Below are 25,117 nucleotides of genomic sequence, written 5' to 3' on the forward strand. Positions count from 1 at the left end.
GCTAAGTGTGTCACCATTTAGAAGATTGTGACCGTGGGATTTATGGAATTTTGGTAGATTTGGATTATTTTAGTTCTAGTTGTTTATTTGCAAGCTATTAATGATCAGAGGTTAACATTATCTGATAGAGCATTAGAGGCTTAGAGCATATTGTTTTACACTTTACAATGGTCCATCAATGTTGGGTTCTCATTAGAAATTTGAAGTTAAGCGTGCTTAGGTGAGAGTAATACTAGGATGACTGATCTCCTCAGATAAGTCCTCGTGTTGTACCCTATAAAAGTTCTAAGGATGCTCTTGATAAAGAATGTCAAAATCAGGATGCGATCACATGGGCACAAACCATTAGAACTTCGAAGTTAAGCATGGTGAGTTAGAGAAGTATTAGGATGACTAATCTCTAGGGTCTATTTGGTTGCACTTTTTTTCTTGTTGCAGAGTTTCCTCTCAAATCAAGAGGATTCAGGGTCTTTTGGCTGCTACCAAAATAATGATTTACTAAAAAAGTATGTAAAATGATGTCATTTTTTCTTTCCTGGTAATGTTTTGTTGCCATTCTACTTTTCTTGTCTCCCACTAATTTACTAAAAACTAGCCTTTTTCGAGTTTCCTCCCACTTCAAGAGGAAATGGATGGAGGATTTGGATTTCCAAATAATCTGTTTTGAAACAGACTTCGAAATCTCATTTCCCCTTCGTATTTCTTAGATTTGGAAATTATTTGGATTCAGCTCAAAGCCAAATCCAAACATTAAAAGTGGGGCCAAACGCTATATTGGAATTTTGATTTCCAATTCCAAATTCAAGGCATCCAAGCGGAACCCAAGTATTCTTAACAAATCTCATTATGGTCATTGTTAAGCGAGATTGAAACTCGTGACTTACCTCTTTTACTTCACTACAGTTTATGGTCTTAGGCCTTGACAGAAGATTTTGATGGGCTACTATCACTAAGACCCTGTTTGTTTTAGATTGTGAGTCCAAAACTGATTATTCTACTCAAAATTAAGGCCCGGTTTGTTTTGGATTCAAACTTTTAGGCCCTGTTTGTTTTGGATTCAAAATCGATTCTCAAAATCCAAAACGAACAGGGCCTAAAAGTAAATTTAAGTCCAATAATCAGTTTTGGACTCACGATCTAAAACAAACAGGACCTATTATTTCTTAGCCTATGATCGAGCCGTGGTTACTTGCAAGAGATTTCAATGTAAGTAGCTTCCATTGTTTTGGCTTCTCTCATGAAAAAGGCCATTACTCATCTCCTTTTTATTGAAGACATGATGCTATTTCCATCAGTTGATACTGATACTCTCGCAAACTTATGCAAATCTTCTAATTATTCAAAGAGATGCATGGCCTGGAAATTAGTATCTCAAGAGAGGTTTTCTTCGCAGGGGTTAATTATACTATCAAATCATATTCTGAGCATCATTATTTTGGGCTCCCATTGTTTTCTTCAATATAGAGTCGCTTAACAAGTCCATCCTCAGCAATCTCAAGTTTTCTGTTCTTCAGCCTTCCGCATAACAAAATAGAACATCAAAAGAAAGTGTATCTTAAGAGACTTCCTTTGGTTGATATTTACAGAGGATCCATTAAGAAGTAGTAGTTCAAAAAGTAAACCTCTATCTGGAATTTACAAAGAAATGCTGATCCCAGAACTGTGCCCAGATGGGCTTCCCCCAGTAACTAATCAAAACACATACGCAAGAACGTAATAGCAAGAAAAAAGAAACACGTTTATTAGCAGAGAACTTGTTTCAAGTCTATCTAAGTCATAGCATGACTTGGAGCCTAAAAGACTTAAAAATAAAGATCAAGTGACGATGTCACATTAGACATAAAATTAAGCATAAAACTCACACACACACACAAAAAAAAAAGTGCTTGGATCCGAAAGATAAACAGAGAAAGCAGAGGTTTGTCCAGAAACAAATATATAGAACATGATCACCCTGAAACAAAGCAAATAAGAACCACCCACATGGATGCAAATATAGGTACTACAAACATTACAAAACAACACAAACAATGTATCCTCAACAACACACAGTTAAAAAACAACATAAACCCTGCATCCTCCAACAACATGAAAAAACGCATGAAAATATTCAATATGAATCCAACTGACATGAAAAACAGGAAGAATCAAAACTGAGATCATCCATGAAGAAACAAAGGCATTCGGAACAGAGAACATTTAAAAGCACACATTGTAGACCTCCAAACATAAAGCAGACCATTTCAAATACACACCGCGGGAATTCTATCAGGACCCAATCAAGCCCGTGACTACATTGTAAGAAACCACAATGTTAAACCAAATGGCCACTCCATAAAGAGCCAAACACGCAACAAGCTAGTGTACAAAATCTATGGAAATTTTGAACAAATCATATCCAACACATCTAGCAAACATTACTAATAAAATAAATTATTGTACTAAATTATCAAAACAGTGAACGCATTCATTATGAAGGAAACCTTCAAAAGTACCCAAACAACAACATCCTCTAATTCCAATGACAGACTCAACAAAAGTATCTGCTCCCAGGCCTAGAAATACAAAATCACTTATAAACTACATATACGGCCTCACTAAAATCAAATCAGAAAATGGGGAAGCCAATTACCAAGAATAAAAGTAATTAAGAAAATGAACAAAAAGGTGCACTTCTCATTAAGGATTGCATAACGAAGTACCACAACCAAGGAAAAGCTGAACCATGATGAACACTTGATATTTACCCAATCTGCAAACAACAAAAATTTTAATATCATCAGAATTTTAAGAGTCCTAAATGGCATAAGTTTTCCAAAACTCCAATACGGTCTCTCTAAAACACCTAGCTTGATATTCTAACAAAATCCCAGGAAATGTATCAAGAATCTTAAAACAGTGAGAATTCTGGACCAAGTCCATATGCAGCAGAACTTTCTAAACAACTAAACCCACACTCAAATTCTTTACAATTCAAGAAAATCATGAAAACTCTTGTCCGATAGGAAAATAGAAAATGGGAAAGAGACAGCATTTTATGTCATGCATCAGCATGATCAATAAGCCAGGGACCCAAAGAGTCTATCTTCAATTCTGTGCTAAATCTCATTGTGACTTGAGAGAAATGTCTATCGGCGAACTATAGCAAATTTTTAATCAATAATAAGACTCCAAAACAATGGCACATGGAATGTGTAGATTTATATCCAGGAATCATTAAATTACTTTTAGTGGATGGTTTTGAAAATCTGGAGCCGTAGAGTGGGCTTCTATCTAATTGGAAGCTGTAGTCTTTTATCCGCACCTCCATGGAAAGTCCGTGGTGAATGAGTATATACATTTACTCATTAGTAAACCCTACCTAAGTTATATCAGAAACAGAATGCCGGGACAATGTCTTGACCTGTAATTTCCGTATCAGGATTTTGGCTGGTAAATATGCTTCCCTTTCAATGGCATCTATTGAAGAAGAATTTGTTGAAAATCCATGTGTATGAAGTGATTCGGGTGACTACTATAGGGGAGAGTAACTCTCTTAATGAATCCATTGCATCATAGAATTCATACTTCTTGAGGAGATTATGAGCTTCTTCTCATTATTGAAATGTGATTATGAGTTGAATTCTTATTAGTAGAATATAGTTATGAGCTTCCTCACATTATGGAAATGTGATTATTAGTTGAATTCTTATTAGTAGACTATAGTTTTCTTGCCAAAAGTCTTTTCAGCTCAAGCGTTCTAAATTTATTGGAGTTTAGACTCTAAAAGTGGGAGAGATGACAACCTCACCTTGGACTTTTTGTTGAATAGAGAAGAGCTCGAAGCTTTAATAGAGGTGAATAATTGTCAACTTATGCTTTGATCAAATCAAAGCTCTTCTCTGCCTCTATCGGCCACTAAATGTACCGCCTCTGAGACAACTGGCGATTGGAGCAATGACTGTTGAATGATCGTACGCGTTGGCCATGTGAAGGCCCATCAAATCAACAGTTCCAATCACAAAACACATATGCCACATTTGCACCGAGTGGCTATTTTCATTCATCAAGACTAGATTGTCTTTCAAGTCGATCTCTAAGGAAAAACATAGGAAATGAGATAAAGGAAGAGAAAATAGATGAGGGAGAAGACAGCTTCTCAACTTGGCAAGTATTCAGAAAGAAAAAAAAAAAAAAACTGATATGTAGCTGTACAGGATGGAGACCAGACCGAGTCAAAGGTCACCGAGTTTTTTGAATTTGTACACTGATATAGATGTTTTGGAATTTGACACTCTAATCAACCCCAAGAGGTAACAGGTAAGCACACACCCTAAAATTGATTCTGAACCACCAAATTTCTTCTTTACACAGATGACAGTAAGATCACCTATTTTAGAGATGCGCACACAACAAAATAAAGTAACAAAAATATAAGGCAAAAACAAAGAGAAGGGGGTGTATGTACCAGCCACCCAATTTATTTGCAGTGCATACAATGTTGTGTATGATCACTTACCAATATCTGCCCAAATGTGGTAGAGAATCAGAATGAACTAAAACACGGAAAATCTAGAACTAGATGCCTCGCACTAACCATTCAAAAACATGTGCATTTACTATGGCATGCGAGAGCAAAAAAAAATTGAGAACATTGTTTAACAACTGTACTTGAGATTCTGTGAACCCAGCAACAACCGAGAATCTTTGATTAAAGAGATAGATTAGGGAAGTAAAAAAGAGGGACTCTTTTAATGTATGGACTCTTTCACAGAGGTTCATAACTGTCACCAGAAATATTACATTGTGCAAAAAGAATCATGAAAGGGTGGGTGGAGGTGGAATACTTCAGTCTCCACTTATAGATATCTTTATAAACCCACAAAACCCCATAACAAAGACGATGAAATTAGGACCACAAGAAATCAGAAGAAATCAAGAGCATTGTATTAAGAAATTCTATAAGTAAAATTCTAGGTGTGAACTACAAAACCATCCCAAATTTCTGACCCACAACGAAAGACAATGAAATTAGAACCAAAGGAATAGCATTCCCATTCCTATTTCAGACATACCATAAGAAATCAAGAGCATTGTATAAAGAAATTCTGCAAACAATATTCCAGATGTGAAATAGAAAAGCATCCCAAAAATTCTGAAAACAGAACACCCCACTAATTATTCTATTCATTGCTATTCCAACAATGATTTCAACTATGATTCTACCCAAGACAACAAAATTTGTCAACGAAAGCATAATTATTCTATTCATTGCTATTCCAACAATGATTACAACTAAAATTTTCCCCAAAACAACAAAATTTTGTTAACAAAAGAGCATTAAATAACCTAACAAAATCAATCTTAACTAAAACTGCCATCTCTACTTGTTCTTCATGGTAACTCCACCACCCCCCGCAACAATCACAGTGGTGGCCATATCAATAAACATCCCATGCTCAACAACACCCGCAAGCCGCAAAATCGCATCACTCGCCGCATTCAAATCTCCAATCCCTCTTCCCTTCTGAAAATACAAGTCCACAATATAATTCAAATTATCAGTAACAAAAGGCTTCTCATCATCACCATTACCGATCATCCGCACCTTCGCGACCCCACCGGAGTCCTCGATAAGCTCCTGAAGTTTTCCAGCCGTGTACTTCCAGCAGAACGGAACAACCTCCACCGGCATAGAAAGTCCGGTGTCACCGAGATTTTCCACAATCTTAGACTCATCAACTATCACTATAAACTTCCGGCAAGCGCCTTCCACCATTTTTTCCCTAAGGAGCGAGCCTCCACGGCCTTTGATTAGGTTTAGGAACTGATCCACTTCATCTGCACCGTCGATCGCAAGATCAAGAACTGGATGATGATCGAGATCGGATAAAGGAATGCCTAATGAGATTGCTTGTTTTTCAGTTTTCTTTGATGTTGGGATTGCAATTATGTTACGGAGTTTTCCTTGCTGAAGAAGTTCGCCTATACGTTCGATTGCGTAATAGGCTGTGGATCCTGTTCCTAACCCTAGAACCATTCCGGATTCAACAAATTCCACTGCTTTGTAGGCCGAGATTCGTTTCAGATCGTCTTGAGTGAGAATCGATTGAGGCGGAGAATCGATTGATAGAGCGGGAAGGGGTTGTGATGGTAGTATCACTTTCTCCATCGCCATTTCTTCAGTAGAGAAAAAAATGAGGGAAACGAAAAAAACGTGTATGAGGATTAATACATTAATACATTATTTTGAAGTGGTTCCCGTTTCGTTTCGGCCGATACGATCGAAACGAAACCGAAACGTTTCGATTTATAGTTATTTCAGGAAAAGAGGAAATAGCAAAAATACCTGAATCTCGAGTAGAGAACGATGAGGAAACGAAATAAACGTGTATTAGGATTAATATATTTTTCGATAGGTATATTTCGCCGTAGTTCCCGTTTCGCTTCGGCCGATACGATCGAAACGTAACCGAAACGTTTCAGTCTCCGCCGACTGAAACTTTTTCTGGTAGCTGTCGCCGGTACCTCCGCCGCCGGTAAATTCGCCGCCGGCGGATGATACAGGAATGGGAGGCACTAGGGTTTCACCGCATAAGGAGAAGGGAAAAAGAGAGGGTTTGGAGAATGGAAAGCAAGAGCAGAGATAGTTTGAGAATAGGATTGAGAGTTAGATAGAGCCTTACGTTTTGACTTTATACTAGTAGAAAAGATTTGCCTACATTTTAATAAAGGGAAATGATATGTTCACTCCCCCTTTTCCGCCATTGTCTCAACATGGGATTTCGTCCTTATCTTCCAAACGAAATCCCTTTTTGCTTTTTATAAGTTTTTTGGGATTTTCTAAGGAGCATCGCAGAAGGCATTTCTCGGACAGGCTGTTGCATGTGAGAGCAGCCACATAGGATCAATTTTTGTCTTATTGATTTCATTCATCCAATGTGGCTGTTCTCTCATGCCATAGCCGGTCCACAAAATGCCTTTTGTGATGGCCCTAGCAAATCCCATTCATGCTTTAAATAATTTCTCCTTAGGATGATCCTAACCGTCTGATATGTATAGGAACTTCTGCAGATTGAAGAGTTACGATCATCTTGTGAAGATGATTTAACGGCCTATTTAACTGGGTCCCAACAAATAAATGGTTTGGATCACCTAGTAATGTGGGCCCGGAACCTTGAGAGTTCGGAGGGTTAAAATCATCCGTTCAAGTTGGGGTCCAACAAATGAAAGATTTAAATCATTCAATAATGTATTTTTTTGGGTGTACTTGCATGTACATGCAAACAAATTGGTGCGGGGGCCCTCTAGAGACTGGAGGGCTAGGATCATCTATGGAGATAATTTTCAGGGCATTAAGTTGGAGCCCAGCAGATCAATGGTTTGGATTACTCAATAGCCCACTATATTTTTTGTGTAGTTGCATGTACTTACAAACCTAGTATAATAATTTGGTATTACCTATAATTTTTTTTTTTTTAATGAGGTTTGCTAGGGACAGTGGTAGACGGCATTTCACGGTTGGGCTGTTGCACGTGAGAACAACCACCTCATACAAATTAAATGAATCTGAGCATGTGTGGCAGCTATCACATACAACAGCCCAACCAAGAAATGCCTTCTGCGATGGTCGCTAGCAAATCCCATATTTAATTATTATAAAATGTTCAACAAAAATTTAAAATTATAAGAAATTTCCATTGATGTTCTGACCCTCTTATTTACATTTATATATGATTTTAAAATACCCGGGGCGGGGGGGGGGGGGGGGGCATGTCCACGGACTCCCTACTTTAGCCCTCATAAAAAAATAAACATATTGATACTCACTTTATAAAAGCCTATTATCATCTCCACTCTTTCCTATGGTAGCACTCTGTTTCTTTTAGAGTGGGGTTTGAATGGTTTGAAAGGAATAATCACTGAAAGCCATATTTTATTTGCAAAAGTTGCATCACAAGGCGAGAAGCATCCCACAAAAGAAACGATTCTCCGCACATTCGCTACTTGGAATCTTGCTATTTGGTTATTACGACAAAGACGAATCGAATGTGGTGAGAGGACGCGATGGAAATCTTGAAATTGAAGATGGGGACTTACAATAAAATGAAGCTTAATATAATGTACAGGGAATAAATTTGATATTAAATAATATTATGTATACCATATTTAGTTGTTGGAATTTGCTAGGGTCCATCGCAAAAGGCATTTCGCGGCCGGTCTGTCGCACTTCAGACTAGCCACCTGGTCACCATTCACGAGGTGGCTGGTCTGGCTGTGAAATGCCTTTTGTGAAGGACCCTAGCAATTCCCTTAGTTGTTTGGTCGGTTATTGTGATAAGAATAATAAATTGGGCATTGACTTTACCTAGGGTTTAGGCGGATTTTGAAGGTCAAGCAGACATAATTAGACCGTTGATGACTCTCATGGGTTTGCACTTTGAATGTGCAAACCCTTTGGACTTCTGTGAACCTTTTAAGACTCTCATGGGCTTGGACTTTGAATGCACAAACCCTTAGGACTTTTGTGAACCTTTTAGGACTGGAGAACTTTGAAGTCTTGTGGGTATTGAAATCCTGAATTAGTAAACAACATCATAGCCGACTTTGAATTTCTGAATGTTTATTATTCAATTTTTTTTCTGTTACATTAGGGGGTTTGTGGGCCTAATGGTTTCCTTCTTAAATTTATATGCTTGATAAAATAAATTTAGAGATTTTTGGTGTGAAATTTTGTTTTTTTCTACAATCATATCCTATATATTAAAAACAAAAAACTGACCTGGCCAGACACAACCCGAGAAACTATCTTGGGTAGGGTTGGGTTTACGAATCCTGGGTTTGCTTATAAAAATTAGACTAGACCTGATCCGAATCGATATAATTTCTCGGGTAGGGTAGGGTTTTGGAAAACCCGACCTACCCAACCCGAGTTGCAACCCTACCTATTTCGATCCTTCTCAACAAAGTTGATTGATATGGGTATAGAAAAATATGAAAATGATATGGTCAAATATAAAATTAAAGGAAAAATAAAGGCACTTTGATGACAGGACAAATAGAAAAAAACACTCTCTTTTTCTCTATTAGTCTTTGTTAACAAAGATGCACTCCCCCACTCCTCGACGGGGACTCCTCCTTAACAGCAGGTCATAAGGTGCTAGCCCTCACCCCACTATGGGCAACCCACCAGAAGTTGAGAAAGTTGAGTCAGAAGATGATAGGCCTCTTGGAACATTACAGGCATCTGGTTCTCCCAAACTATCTACCCAAACTAGCATTCGCATCATAATAATTCATAAGGACAACATGAATTTGATCTTGATGAGCTTGAAATATATTTCTTTGCCATCGGTTTGGTCATAGGTAGCTGAAATTTTGGATCATTTGAATCCTCTGTTGTCCTATCTAGGGTATCTTAAGGATAGGGATGGTGGTTTTTATTCCTTAAATGTATGACCTTCCTTTTCATTTAGTAAACTGGTAGGGGTCCCCACGAATCCCTAGCTTACCTATCGAAAAAAGGGACAAATAGAAAAGCCCTTGTGGATTGTTTTTTACAAGGGAGCCTTTAGTTTATAATTCCTCAAATAGAATATAGGATATTTAATGGTTACTAAACAATTACGAAGCAATTTGCAATTAGGAAAACACTTCAAAAATGGGATCCCCTGCAACCGACCCAAGTTGCAATTCAAATTCAATTCAGGTTGATTCCAAGCCAATTCTTAGCAAAAAATCAACTGGACCCGACGCAAGTTGCACCATCAGTTAGCCATAAACCTCACTGTTTTGAAATTCTAAATATATAACATTCAATTTTCCACTTCTTTTTTTGGTGCCTGCGTGCGTGTGGGTTGGGTTGCGTGGGTGGGGGACTTATACTGTAAACTTGGGTCAAGTTGATTCCAATCCTTTTTTTTTTTTTTAAGCAAAGCTCATACGGACCCTGCCCAAGTTGCACCCTTAGTTAGTCATCAACATGAAGGCTTTGAAGTTCTAAATATAACATTCAATTTGTGAGTCTCACTACTAGTTGGGGTTTGTGAGCACTACTAGCTGGTCAAATTAAAAGAAGGTTGGGGCTGAGCCTCTAGCTCAATTGGTAGAGGATCGGAGGTTCGATCCCACCCCCTGCCACACCACCCACTTCTCAAAAAAAAAAAGAAAAGAAAAAGGAAGGTTTGTGGGCCCGACTAGTAGGTCCAAATACTATTCACATTTGGGCACATAATAATGTAAAAAGGGAAATGATATATCCACGCCCTATCTAGTGTATTTATGACTAACTTCCCTAGTAAGAACATCTGTTTTCATATATTAAAATACGGGATTTGCTAGGGTCCATCGCAAATGGAGACAACTTTCACGAGGTGGCAGGTCTGACATGCGACAGACCAGCCGTGCAATGCCGACGCTAGCAATTCCTTTATATTATTGACCAGTTTATTTATACTAGTGATATTCCCACTGCCATGTTTCGATAATGAAACAAACTCACCTTGTCTCTTATGATTTAGCCAAAAGCTTATACTATTTCCAAAAAGCTCTCATCATTTAATTAAAAAGGGAAAAGACAAGGTGATTTTTTCTCATTATCAAAACATGTTAGTGCAAATATCGGTAGCCTATATTTATTCTGTGAAGATTGCTGGCTGCATACACAAAGATACGCATTAGATACTTCCTAGACAGACCATAAAATATTTGCCCATGAGAGGCACGTCAAATATCAATCCATGTTGGCCCACACAAAGGGCCCAATCTCACCCACACATTAGAGCCATCCTGGCCAGCTAGACGCAACAGTTCATGGGCCCGCTAGAGCTTGAGTTTGAAAATCAAAACCCTCCTTCCCAAGTGGGCCCAAAACCACATCTATCATAAGAGCCGAATAGCTGATAATATGCATTTTTTGGTTATTGAATGTGGATGTTATGATTGGTGGTGTTTATATGTGTCTAACACCCAATAATTAAATGCATTTACCTTTTTTTTTATACAATAATGAAATTATTTCTTACCTAAAAGCATATAATCCTCATATATTTGCTTGCCTTAGGTACCACAATTGTGAAAGCCATATGAAATAGATACAATGAACTTATTGTCCAAGCCCATTTGCAATAGGCCTGTGTCCTCTTTTCTCTGTTTCGTTTTGGGATTGGCCCATCGAGGCCTATGGATTGAAATCCATAGGAGGCTCTTTGGCTCTGTTCACTTGTTTTCTAGCAGCAGGAAAAGAAAAGAAAGGAAAAGAATTTGACGTGGAAAACTGGAAAAGAAAGGAAAAAAAAAACTGTGAGAAAATTTCTTTTGTGAGAAAATTCCGTTGTTCACTTGGCCGAGAAATGAAAACAAAAGTATGCAGGCAAAGTGATTTTCTCAGGAAAGTGATTTTCTTACCCTTTTGGTGAGAAAATTTAGAGGGAAAGTGCAAGAAAGTTCGTTTTCCACGTCATTATTTATATTTTCCACCTGTGTAATTATGATTTCCCGAGAAAACAAGTGAACGGCGGAAAATGTCTAATCACGGGAAAATTTGGCTTACTTTCTTCTCTTTTCCTTTCTCAAGAAGGCAAGTGAACAGAGTCTTTGAGAATTTTTCTCACAAGAGGTCCTCCGACAACCAATTCATTTTGGCCCATAGAAGGTTCACAGGCCCATAATGGGCCCATTCTCACCCACTTCTTAGAGCCAACTGAATTGAACAAGTCAGGGGCCGCCATAACTTGAGTTTAAGCTATTAGAGATACAGTCATACAGGATTGACCTTCTCAAATGAAGGGTTCAGATCAACTGAAGATGGGATCCACGTGGACATAGTCAGGTCCATTAATTCTATTGTTGCACGTGGCGCCATCTTGAACGAATGATCCCAACCCTAAATCCATCCAGCCTCATTTATGGCCCGTTTGGATACCTGATATTTTGTGTTTGGATTTGGAGTTGAGTTTTGAATACAAAATGAATAGATCCCCCAGCTCATGCTGAGGGGGACAGAGAGAGTAGGGGGTACTTCCTAGTGGAGGGAAGAGGTTGAGGAGCAAAGAGGATGAAGGAAACTGCCACATCTGTGGATTTCCAATTACTTACCTATACAGCATATTTGGAAATCTGATTCTTTTCATTGTCAGTTGTTGAATTGTGAATCCAAGAATTTAATCCGGATCCAAATTACAATGCAAAAAAGTGCTGCAAATGTGAGAAATCCAAATCAAAATCTTCTTGGCATCCAAACGGGCCCTTAGGGTTTTACAAATTAAAGCTAAACAATTGATTTCTCTATAGGGAATCCCTCACGGAAGGATTATGTAGATTTTCTGATGTAGAAAATGAAAAGAATGTAAGCAACCAAAGGAATCACATTCGACAAGTCCGACACACAACACCCATTTCTCAAAGTCCAGCATAAAATGGCGAGTGAAGAATCATGTTTTCGCTCTGGAAGAATCTCATTCTCCCATTTTTCACTTATTTCTTCCATTGAGAATGAGAAGCCATACCGAACGATCCTGTGATGGTCTACAACAGCAATGGTCTAGATTAAAATGAATGTTCCCATGTGGGACCCAAAAATTGATCCAAAGGTTGACTTCTCAATACTCCATTCTATGGGCCCATATGTCGAGCTGTTTCAAATCTCTCCGATCATGTAGAGATTGACAGGGCATGTGGAGCTGTTGTATGCTGAGCTCTGTGGAAATGATTTTTTATAAATTACTTATTTAAGGGTGGGACCACAAATTGGATAGGCTATATATGTGGGCCCCACTAATAATTTTGCTGCTAGTATTTTCCTTCTAAAAATATACGTGGACACATCAGATAATTCCTCTTCATACGGTTGTTGTGCAATCAACATCTCAAACACAACCACCAATTTATAGTGAAATATATAAGGGAAGTGACATATTCAACCCTTTTATATACTTGGGACTGCCCCCCTGTGTTGTTTGTATGACTACTCTTTTACACCACAAGGGGCTGCCCCAAGTAAAAAAGGGAGAAAGAATATATCATTTCCCATGTATAAAAAGGAAACTTCACCCTTCCTAATGATACAACTATATTTATTAAATGAAGGGAAATGATTTCAGCGCTCCGATGTTTTGATAAACATCCGCTCCCATGTTTGGCACGTAGTATTTAAAGGGCTATCAGAGAGGAATATCACGGTTCTCAAAAAGCCCTTTAAATACAACACCAGAAACCTGAGAGCGCATATTTATCGAAACATTGGAGCGCTGAAATCATTTCCCTGCTCCGTTTGGTTGTCAGAATTTTTTTGGTTCTTAGGACTTTTGTGAAATTTCCGCAGGAAACCCACGTTTGGTTGCTTGGCCCAAAATAATCTCAGGAACCAAAATAACCCCGCACGAAATCCTATCCTGGAAAAAAAATAATACTCCTAGGAACCAAAATAATCCCAGGAACAGAAGAATTTTTTTCTTCCCAACAGTTCAAGCAACCAAACAAATCCGGTCAACCAAACATGAGATTTTTATTTTACCGGGATACTTCCAAGGAGTTTTTTTTTCCACCAATCTCCAGGGAACTTTTTGTTCCACATAAATCCCAAGAACCAAAGAAATTCCGGCAACCAGGAGAAATAAATAGAGACAGCATGACATAGAACCGAAAAAAATGGAAAGTGACATATCCACCCCATTTTTTACTTGGGACAGCCAGCTATTTCCCTATGATTGCAATTGGGCTGATTTACTTCACGTGGGAAGGATTCAACTGCCCGGATTGCCACGTACACTGGAGTTGATTTTCCATTTATGATAAGGGAAATGCCTCCTGCGATGGTCTCTAGCAAATCCCTTATGATAAACTTCTGAGAAAAAATATTTTCTATCAAGCATTATTTTGGTAGGGAAAACAATCACCATACGGATGGACAATTGCCACGTGTGCTCGGATCTTGGCCATCGAAAGTCTGTCCTATTGACTTGGTCCCACTCTAATCGGATGACTCTAGACCATTGATCAATCATGATGGAAAAAACATCTTTTAAGATGTATTTAAGCCGTTGATTTTCTCATGGCTCAATCTTACGAATGAGATATCCGTTCAACATCAGACCCGAATGCACTGGGTCTCCCTGAGATGGCCTATCAAATCAACGGGTCCCGATCTCTAAGCGCAGATACCACATGCACTGGACCGTTGATCGTCTGAATGACTTGCGAAAAAAGTGCCTGAAAATTCATAGCTACTGATACTGGCACTACACTATTTTGATAATTGCACCAGCTCATCTTGTCTTTTATTATCTAAACAGCTATCAAAAGTTGTTACAAACTTACAAAAAGCTCTCAGAAATCAATTAAAAAGAAATGACCAGCTTAATTTGTGTAATTATTAAAATATGGTAGTGCCAATATCGATAACCTTCAATTATTATAAATCTTTTCCGCATCTGTATACCCAGTTGAATAAATGAAACTGAAGATCTCCATCTTTTACGAGGATCTGCTAGGGTCCATCGCAAAATCCATTTCGCGGCTGGTCTGTCGCATGTCAGGCCTGCCGCCACCTCGTGAATGACGACAACAGTTTTGTCTCCATTGAAGAGGTGGCTGGTCTGACATGCGCGAGAGCCGCGAAATGCCTTTTACGATGGACGCTAGCAATTCCTTCTTTTCAGAACTTTCCTTTTATATTTCTGTTTCTCATTGTACGAGGACCAGAGAAACCCCTTCACGCCCCCACATTTCCCTGCAACTCTGCAAGTAGGTTCTATTTCTATTCTCGTCGATTTTCTCTTCAATTTCTGTTAGTTTCTGCTAAATATCTTTCACCCCTGTTCTTGTTTTTGACGAAACTTTAAGAAAATCTGCTGATTTTTCCTCTTTTGATGGTGAAGTAAGGTTTTGATCGGAATCTGCGTGATTTGATATTCTCAGTATATCAATACATCTCTTCTAGTTTTCATTAGAAAGCGTCCAAAATCTCTGAAACCCATGTTTTAGATCTTAAACCCATGTTTTAGATCTGAAACTAATTCGAGAAAAATTGACAGAGAAAGGAATCTTTCATAGTATTCTTTAATTTCTGTTGATTTCGTTTTCCATCTTAAAATTTCTGCTTAATCTCTGAAACCAATTACCTAGGGCAATGAAATATTGCACAAATCATCTACCAATTTCCCACCGGATTCATTTTTCTTCATAAAATTTCTCTGAGATCTTAAAACCTAACGTGTAGATCTTCAAATACATTAAGAAAAAAAGCTGTCTGGGTTTTAGGCATCTATTTTTGGCAGACTAAAACCCTCATCTTCTTGTGTTTTCATTTGAATTTTGTGCTATATCTCTGAAACACATATTCTAGCAATCCAAATACTACAGAAAAATGCCACTGTCACTTGTATACCCGGATGGTAAAATGAGTTTGCTAAGCGCTGTGTTACCCGTATTGAAACTCCTCACTCTCGCCGTCATAGGCCTATTTCTAGCTCACCCCAAAATCAAAGTCATCCCTAAATCGACCTTCAAGCTTCTCAGCAAACTCGTTTTTGCGCTGTTTCTGCCTTGTCTGATTTTCACCCACCTTGGTACATCAATAACTCTTCAAAATGTCGCCCTTTGGTGGTTCATCCCCGTAAACGTGCTGATCAGTACCCTCATAGGCTGTATTTTGGGGTACTTTGTTGCACTTGTGTGTCGCCCACCGCCCCAATTCTTTCGTTTCACTGTCATAATGACTGGATTTGGAAACACTGGAAATCTTCCTATCGCCATTGTAGGGTCAATTTGCCATAGTTCAGATCAGCCGTTCGGACCCGATTGCCATAGAGCTGGTGTTGCCTATGTTTCTTTTGCCCAATGGGTTGCGGTAATTCTTGTTTATACCCTTGTTTACCACATGATGGAACCGCCTTTGGAATACTATGAGATTGTCCCCGAAGGTGCCGGGATAGAGGAAGAAACAACTACTGATACCAGTAGGCCTCTCCTTGTTGAAGCTGAGTGGCCAGGGATGGAGGATAAAGAAACACAACATTCAAAGACACCATTTATCGCTAGGGTCTTTAATAGCATTTCGAATCTTTCGCAGAGTGCTTTCCCTGATGTTGATTTAACAGTAGAGGGAGGAGGTAGTAGTAGTCCAAAGTCAATCAGGTGTCTGGCTGAGCCAAAGGTGGTGAGAAGGTTTAGAATTGTGGCTGAGGAGACCCCAGTTCGTCACATTCTTCAACCCCCAACTATTGCTTCTTTATTAGCGATTATTGTTGGGATGGTTCCCCAATTTAGGGATTTTGTCTTTGGGAATGACGCACCCCTTTCGTTCTTCACTGATAGTTTGGAAATTTTGGCCGGTGCAGTGGTTCCTTCGGTCATGCTTATTCTTGGAGGAATGCTGGCTGAAGGGCCCAATGATTCCGGGCTTGGGATTAGAACGACGATAGGGATTACTGTGGCTAGACTTTTGGTGCTTCCTCTGGTAGGAATTGGGGTGGTGGCTTTGGCAGATAAATTGGATTTTTTGGTCCATGGCGATCAGATGTACAAGTTTGTGCTTTTATTGCAATACACGACGCCAAGTGCCATCTTGTTGGGAGCCATCGCCAGCTTAAGGGGTTATGCTGTTTGCGAGGCTTCTGCTCTCCTGTTCTGGCAACATATCTTTGCAGTTTTTTCTCTTTCAGTTTATGTTATTATTTACTTCAAGTTGCTCTCATATGTTTGAGATAAAGCAATATCTTCTTACTTTGAGCTTGCCAATATGCACAAAACTTTGTTGTATCAGTTATATGTACTGCTGTTTGGTGACTTCCTTTATTTATATCATGCCGCATTATCTGAATGGAGATGAGTTTACAATATTTGGATCTCTGTAAGTATTTCATGGTTGTGGGTGTGAGACAATCACTTTTTTAAAAACTAGTTGTGTCAATAATTAATTTTAGTTGGGAGACTAGGGACTTACATGAGGGACACTAGTTGAAGTGCATTGACCCTTTTGGAGTGCTTCATATGCACCTGTCATGTTGATTGTCAGAAATTGTATTCTCTTACATAACCTGACATTCTACATGCAGAATCCCTTTACCACCAGGTTAATAAATATTTTATTGATGTCAGAATATGCTATCTTCATAGTCGGCTTATGGTGAGTCGGCATATTTGTGACTAAGCATCAATAGCTAAATTACTCAAGCTGCTTACCATGTATTTGTGCATTGTTCTGCCTGCTTCCTTGGTTACTGTGACGGGCTACTCTGTGAACCATTTCAAAACAGTTAGGGGCCGTTTGGATACGCATATTTTAGAAAACAGGTTTTTAGTTTGAAATCAGTGTAAAAGAGCGTTCATGATCAGGTTGCTGTGTGCTGTCCTAGCAGCATTTCTTGGATTTTAAGCAAGAAAATCAGGTTTTAAAAATCTCTCCTGCAACTTGAGATTTCTAAAACCAGGAAAATGAGAGGATCTTCTACTCTCTTGCTGATGGAAAGAAGGGAGACAAGTCAAAATGAGTAAAAATCGACGGCTGGTCCGCTTCTTCTCTTGTCTCTAACCGTCTTTTACACTGTTTTCAAACTAAAAACCTGGTTTCTAAAATCCGTGTATCCAAACAGCCCCTTATTATGGAAAAACAGAGCGGAAAGGAGTGGACTCTTTCACTAGGGATGGGAAGAAGGGCATGTGCTCTTTGAATCCTGAACATGGTGATACTTTTGATTGACAGAGATGCCATACTCAACCCTTGGTTTGGTGTAAATTTAATGCTGGGAGATGAGTCCTTTCTGTTCATCGCCTCCTATGAGGTTGGACTGATAATTGTGCTACAAAACTAGGAAGGACAATATGGAAAGAATGCGAAGTTTGTATTAAACTTCATTCAACCCTCACAACTAATATGAAAAAAGGCAGTTTTAGTGATGACATTTATTTCTAAGTACCTATTACTTAAGCACGTCTTCATGATGAGATATAAATGAAACGTTCTTTATGAAGGGTGATTTGATCAGGGTAGGAACGGTGGCAATGCCCCATACCCATGGTGGCCCACCAGATCAATAGACCTGATCAATTACATGTGTGCCATGTGGAATCCAGGATGGGTTGTCACTTTAGGATCGTGGACAGTGCTCGTAATTTTAGCTTTTTCAATTTTGAATTGAGGTAAATACCAAATCTTGTGTCCCTAACTGTATGCATTGTGACACTTTTATGTTTTTTTACTGCCTGGCTTTATATATAATTAGTTGAATTTACAGGGATTTCTCTGATTCTTATGCAACTCGAGCACGACACCAAGGTACATGAACTCCTGCAGATATATGTTGAACTTTTTACTTCTTAACTGCCATTGCTAAATTATTCTTTTACTGGTGTATTTACAAAAAGATTCTTCTTTCCCAACCAGTCTAATAAGTCTACATGGATTTCTTTCAATCATTTAATGTTGACCATTTTTCAAAAGAAACTCTGATTTTTAGTAGCCAAATTTCCAATGCTTTATAAATTGTGATCCAAAAAATAATCTTCTTTTTTGAATGGTAGCCAATTTCATTAACGAAAGACCTAGATGGTCAAAACATCCAAAAAATAATCTTACCATGGGGAACCTTGTCTCCGCGAATACTCATTTTCATTTGGAATATGTACTTTGCAAAAATTATTGGATTGACCTGATTCATGAGTGAGAGGGTTTATTCTCTGTTGTTCAAAATTTTCATCACTCATGGAGATTTGTCAAATGACTCAAACTTCATTAACATCTACGAAAATGTCCTTACTATTTGTTGAGATTTCTTTATTGTGGAACAAAGTTCGTAAACCAAAATGAGGAAAAAGTAAAAGGAGTGAATATATGGCCAAGTCAAGCCCAGTAACTGTACCTCGCAATTCCGAAGCTGGCCATTTCCTCTGCTATCAAATTTGCTCATTTATGAAAAGGGGTAATGTTGCACACACTAAATCTGGGAGTAGAATTTAAAATGTTATTAAAAAACCATGACCAAGACTGTAATGAGGATTTAAACTCTAGGGTCCCTCTGATGAAACTGAATGAACTTCGTTCAATCATAAAGTAGTGGAGGCCTGGTACTTTGCCTAACATAATTCCTTTTTATAAGTTTGCCTGGAGTAAGTATTGAGGCCGGAGGACCTCATTGCATCATCCCCCTCCCCTTTCCACTTATCTATTGCAGTTATAATCATGAATAGCCTGCATACTTAGTTTTGCTATTGCTTCCATAGAAAATGTGTCACTCTCTACTTGCTGCTTCTTTTTAGTTGACCTGACTTTTATTAATCTGAACCTGACCTTGAATATCTCCAAACATATTTACATGCCATTTTCCCCTTTGATGGACCCTCTAGGATTGCATTGCCACAAAGGTGTGCCAGACATAAGGGGAAATGGTGATTAGGAAATGCCAAAAAATCGCCTTTTTCTTTATTTCACATATTGGTTGTATATTGTTTGATATAGTCTGAATTATTTTCATTTGTATGGATTCTTTTGTATTCTATACTTGTGAACTAATCTTTGTATGTCACATTATTATCATATGACTATATGCATGTCCTGACATGCTGGGATTGCCATGATCATCATGTTTGACACCAACAAATATGTACACATCTCACATTGTAGGAATAATTTATTTTCGAGTAATATCTAGGAATACTTACTCAGGGCTCATTTAAAGTTTCTCCTCATTAGATTCTCTCCTACCAAAAGTGGGATTATAAGTGTGGATTGTGATAAGAGTGCCCTTCTGATTCTTGAATGGTTCTACCAAGAATTTCCTTCTCACTATTAACATCTTTGCATATTTTTATCTCAAATCTTCCTGAGATGGGTCCAATGACTCGTTCTACGGTTGAGGTCTACTTAGTAGTCACCTCTTTCCAAGAGGAAGCTACCAAGTAGTTGATTGATTAGATAAACTTGATTTGGATATCCTGGCACCTCATCACGTTATTGTTAGAGAAATAAAATAAACTCATTGTATCATAGTACCCTTCATTATAGGTATAATAGTAAATGTGTAATATTAGTATATAAGCCATTGTATCTCATATTCTAACCAGTTAGAATATATCTCATACTGTCTTTCACTGAGTCCTCTGTCCCACGCATCTAACCAGCTCTCGTTGTTCACCGATTACACTGAAAAATTCTCATTTGTTGAAGCGAAGCACAATGCGCTTTAGGCACCGAGCGAGAAACGTCGATAGTTTTAGTTGGAATAAAAAGAAAGTTTGAGTTCTTATTTTCTATGCAAGCATTTAGGTGGTTTTGTTTCTTGAACTTGCTACTGATCAGTTCGTGGGTTTTTACTTGAAAAAAACTCCATATCTTGAAAAGCTTGTTTTACATTTCAGCAAGTTTTTCCTTAGTATAGATTTACGGTTGTAATCAACCTTGATCTGGTTTTCTTTGGCAGAATAATTCCATACCCAATCTTATTAGTCAAGAAAGGTGAGTGTTTTTATGTTTCTACTTGGTAGTAATCTTTATATCCTTTACTTTGTAGTAATCTTTTTATCCTTAGATGTTATTTTCTATAAAAGATTCATCATTAAATTTGGTATAAGAGCATCCATAGTAGATTTTAGTTTACATTAATTAGTACTAGAGCATCCATGGTAGATTTTGTTTACATCAGGGTCCCATTCACCACATATCAAATGATTCAGTTACTCTTAGTTCTCTCATTCCATACATTGGTTCATCTAGGATCATCATGGGTGGTGGGATATCTCTTCCCATCATGCATTGGTTCAGCCTCAGTATCTTCGCCTTTAGGGACTATTGATATTCCTAATGTTTATCTTGTTCCCAATATTTTATGCTTCCCAATTTTCTTTTCATGTTTGGTGTTACATTATTTTCACCCCAATTTCTGTTTATTTGAAGAATTTGGAATCTAAGAAGATCCTTGCTAGGGGGATTCGTTAAGGCAACCTTTGCCTTCTGTTTTCACAGATCGATTTGGAGTCCTCTATCAATCCCAATGTCGAAGTATATTGTCTCTACGTCACCTTTGTCACCTATAGTCTACATAATCATATTGCTCACACAAACGATCTGATTCTACAATATTTCTTCTCAATTTTTTATTTCTTTTACATGTAATAATGCTCCCAATAACAGCATTTGTCAGCTTACGAAGCACCATGAATTACCTTTCTCTTCATTGAATAAAATATAATGTTCATTTTCCTTTAAATTGATCCGTTCTTATGTGCTGGGTCTAGCCATCGTTGCTTCCATCTGGATCTTGATGATTTTAATATATTCACATGGATTTACTTTGAATTCCTCCAATATAAGTTTGATGTTTTCTTTGACTTCTTTCATTTTACACCTTTATCACCCAGCTCTATGGTACCTTCCAAGACGTGATGGTGGTGTTAAGTTTATATCTACAGCCTTCCAATGCTATTGCCATTCTTATGGCATCAAGCAAGAATCTTCCCGCCCTCATATGCTATCCCAAAACGGTGTTACTGTATAGAAGCACAGGCTTATTACTGAGACTGGTCTTTTGATTGCTTTTCTATTCTGGGTCCCATAACATCTCTGGACCGAGGCATTCCTTACTACCACTTATGTGATTAACTTGTTACCATCGACCCTTCTTGGACATATGTCTCCCCATGAGGCCCTCACTTGTATGCTTCTTAAGTACTATGGTTTATGTTCGTGGGATTGCTTATGTTCATGCTCCATCCACCTGTTGCTAGAAGTTTTATAAAAAGGCTCAAGCTTGTATTTTTGGTGCCTATCGTGATGAGCATAGAGGATATATGTGTTATTCTCTCACATCCCAAAAGGTGATAATCTAACTGCATGTCACTTTTGATGATGGTCATCTTATTGATCCCCCTTCTGTTGGTTGTGATCTTTAGGAGGAGACCAATCCCTCTGCACCACCAAATTTTTGTGCCACTATATCTTCACCACCATAGAACAGTGGAAAAATAGGTGACAAGATTGGAGAGGAAAAGAGCCGTTCAGCTATATGAGTAGTACTGCACACATCAACACAAACATAATAGAATGCTATCTACACTAGTTGGTTTTGCAACTGCAGTTGAGCCATGCACTTTTGAGGAAGTATCAATCACTCACAAATGGGTTGAAGTCATGCTATAGAAATTTAGGAATGAAAAATGGGATGTTGTACCACGACTCGGTAGTAAGAATGTGGTAGGATGCAAATGGGTGTATATGATCAAACAAAATCCATATAGAACGATTGATATATACAGGGCTAGGTTGGTAGCCAAGGGGCACAACCAATATCATGGCCTAAAATATGAAGAAACCTTTAGCCCACTTGTTAAGATAACTACTGTGAGAGTTATTTTGGCTTTAGCTAACTCATATGGGTGGAGCCTTAGCCAAATGGATGTGAAGAACACTATTTTACATAGATCCTTAAAAAGAGTTGCATAAGGAATAGCCTAAAGGATTTGAGAGCAGAAAGGGGCACTCACGTGTGCACGCTTAAGAAAGCCACTTATGGTCTTAAGTAGGCTTCAAGGGCTTGGTTTGAGAGACTAGATACAGAGTGATGGCATCAGCCATTGCAGAGTTAATGTGGATGAGATATCTTTTACAGGAGATCCACATGCATCCTAACTCCTCTCTACTCTTTATTGTGATAATTGGAGTACCATAAAATTATCTCAGTGTTTCACTCCAGGACGAAACAAATGGAGATATATTAACTTTATAAAAGGTAGAGAGTGGAGAAATATGTCCCTTATTTATATTGGGAGCAAAGATCAAGTTGCTAACGTCTTCACAAAAGAGCATACCAGTGATCATCACTTTCTTGTGGACAAGCTGCATATGTACCGGAGCACACATGAGCTAGAGGGGGAGTGTTAAAGAACTAAAGAAGTAAAATAAATTTATAATATGGGGGCGCGGTATCTGAGCTCAAGCTCAGATAGTTTATCTGAGGTAGCCACTATAAATACACTATCTACCATGTTGTTTGACTCATCCAACCCGGCATTTGACATAGATAGGGTCTTCCTAAGAAACCATCTCCATACAAATTAGCCTTTGTATCTCATATTCTAATCAATGAGAATCACTCCCATATTAGCTCTCTCACGATTTTCCTCTTCCTCTCTCTTCATTTTTTCTCTTCTTTATTGAAGGTAGTTTTTACACTTATGAGGATGAGTTGATCCTTGCTGAGGTGTAAGGTGGTTATTGATTCCTTTCCAAGTGGCCACCAAATACTATTTGTTGAGATTTGTAGCTTCATATGAGCTCCATGGATAATATTGGTCTCTTCTTATGGGGCTTTTACATTTCACAGTATATATCTTTCCTTTTCTCCTATGAGCCATGCCAGAAGTCAGCCTGTTCAGTTTTCAGTGATTGAATTAAAAAAAACAAGCAATTGAAGTATAAATGTTATTAGGGATGTTCATAAATATGGCTCCCACTCACATGCCTGCAAAGGCAAATGAGTGCCATACTTTCTGCTTTCCCTCTTGCAACATCATCTTCAATCTTAGTTGTGTTTGTTTACGTATCTATGAGGATTTTGGGAACTGATCTTTCAAATGGTACTGTATTGAAAGACCTTATTGATACATTCTTGCATCACCAGGTCCTTCATTTTTTATGACTGAGCTAGAAGCAGCCTGACATTGACACCATAATAATTCTTCTGTTGCCGGGGGAGTAACTTCATATCCGATCAAATGATAGAGAAGTACGTCTAGTTTGACTTCATAGTTATTCTTCTCCTGGGAAGCCTGGAACACTCCATATAGCAGCAATCTTTGGTTGATAAATTTTGGGAATAGATCTTTCCATCTGTTTGCTATTGATTGTTGTGAATCAACCAATTACTACAACAGCTTAAGCTGTTAGAGTTGGTGTTATTTTAATCATTTATACTTAGCACTCCCCCGCACATGCGGCCCCTCTTTTTTGGGTTGGCTGTACATGTGGATTCTGAATATCAAGAGATGTTGGGTTTTGAACCCAAGACCTGCCGTGAGGCAGTGAGGCAATGGCTCTAATACCACGTGAAACAACCAATTACTCCAGAAGCTTAGGCTATTAGAGTTGATGTTATTTAATCATTTATACTTAGACAATAATTACCTTAGTACTGTACTTTTTGTAAGGCCTTATTGGACACCATCTTTTATTTTTCTTTTTTCTTTTTGAATGATAAAGACTCTATGATCACTGTGTCTCTGGATGGGGCATGTAGCAATTCAGGATTCAAAGCTTTCATTTCCATCAGTTCCTCGTCAAATATCGTTTGCCTCATAACCATACTTCCCAATATACAGCAAAATGAAAATCACTAATGGCTTGCCTTCCTCTTTGTCGTCCCCCATGGAAAGATCTCATATAAACTGTTTGATAAATCGACCCCCATGTATCTTAAATCGACCCCCTATGTGTCTATCTCTCTCCTCTTTCTCTCTCTAACCCAGAGGAGAGAGAAAGATACATAGGGAATAGATTTAAGATATTTGGGGATCGATTCATCACTGCCCTTTATTATCTATGAAATTCATAACTCTTCAATTTTGAGACTCCAATCGTGTCATGAAATTCATCTTTTTATCCTCACAGGACCTTTCTAACACCTAAATGCAGGTTATATGAGATCTTATTTCTCTAATTCTCTCAGCCCACAGGCATTCACGATATTTTCTCCAAGAAGACAGAAGTTTCAAAACTTGAGACAATGTCTTTCAGAACTTGGGCTGAGCTTCTTTCGATTGATTCAGATCATTCTCGGGTCACTTTGAAGCCTGCATTTAATCTGTGAGTTTAGTTCAAGTCCTACCTATCCATAATCGAGTCGTTGAGTTTCCAAACCTTGTACTAATTCCTGATTAATTTTGAGACCAATAATCAGTTTCTGACTCACAACCGGTTCTCAAATTCCAAAACAAACCGGGCCTAAGCTCATGTGACTTGCCGCTATCATAAACTTGGTCAAGTTATCCCAACTCTGGGCTCTTTTATGGCCACTTATCCTCTAAACCATGTCATTTGATTAATAGGACTGAATCCTCTCTTTGTGATAAGAAACGATCCAATGCAGGTCCTTGTCATTATAATGTAAAGAGGCTTGCCAGTAATGAATTTTTTTTTTTTTTCAAGGAAAAT

The 25,117-nt window shown here is 38.3% G+C and overlaps 2 protein-coding genes and 1 long non-coding RNA gene across 3 annotated transcripts; 2 read left to right on the top strand and 1 right to left on the bottom strand.

Moving 5' to 3' along the window:
* Positions 1-5,056: 5,056 nt before the first annotated feature.
* On the bottom strand, positions 5,057-6,671 carry RPI2 (ribose-5-phosphate isomerase 2). Its single transcript, XM_077397633.1, has 2 exons — positions 6,329-6,671; positions 5,057-6,159 (listed from the first exon to the last, which is right to left on the bottom strand). The coding sequence occupies exon 2, from the start codon at positions 6,155-6,157 to the stop codon at positions 5,363-5,365; it is 795 nt and encodes a 264-aa protein (XP_077253748.1). The 5' UTR covers positions 6,158-6,159; positions 6,329-6,671; the 3' UTR covers positions 5,057-5,362.
* Positions 6,672-14,662: 7,991 nt separating this feature from the next.
* On the top strand, positions 14,663-16,815 carry LOC143892771 (Auxin efflux carrier family protein). The gene has a single exon (XM_077397634.1). The coding sequence runs from the start codon at positions 15,344-15,346 to the stop codon at positions 16,679-16,681; it is 1,338 nt and encodes a 445-aa protein (XP_077253749.1). The 5' UTR covers positions 14,663-15,343; the 3' UTR covers positions 16,682-16,815.
* Positions 16,816-17,631: 816 nt separating this feature from the next.
* On the top strand, positions 17,632-24,235 carry LOC143846973 (uncharacterized). Its single transcript, XR_013234893.1, has 3 exons — positions 17,632-18,117; positions 18,213-18,253; positions 23,589-24,235. It is a non-coding gene; the product is annotated as an uncharacterized LOC143846973 (long non-coding RNA).
* Positions 24,236-25,117: the final 882 nt, after the last annotated feature.

Source organism: Tasmannia lanceolata, unplaced genomic scaffold (genome assembly GCF_043159265.1).
Source record: "Tasmannia lanceolata isolate RefF3 unplaced genomic scaffold, GAP_Taslan_0.1 ptg000015l, whole genome shotgun sequence".
Lineage (NCBI taxonomy): Eukaryota > Viridiplantae > Streptophyta > Magnoliopsida > Canellales > Winteraceae > Tasmannia > Tasmannia lanceolata.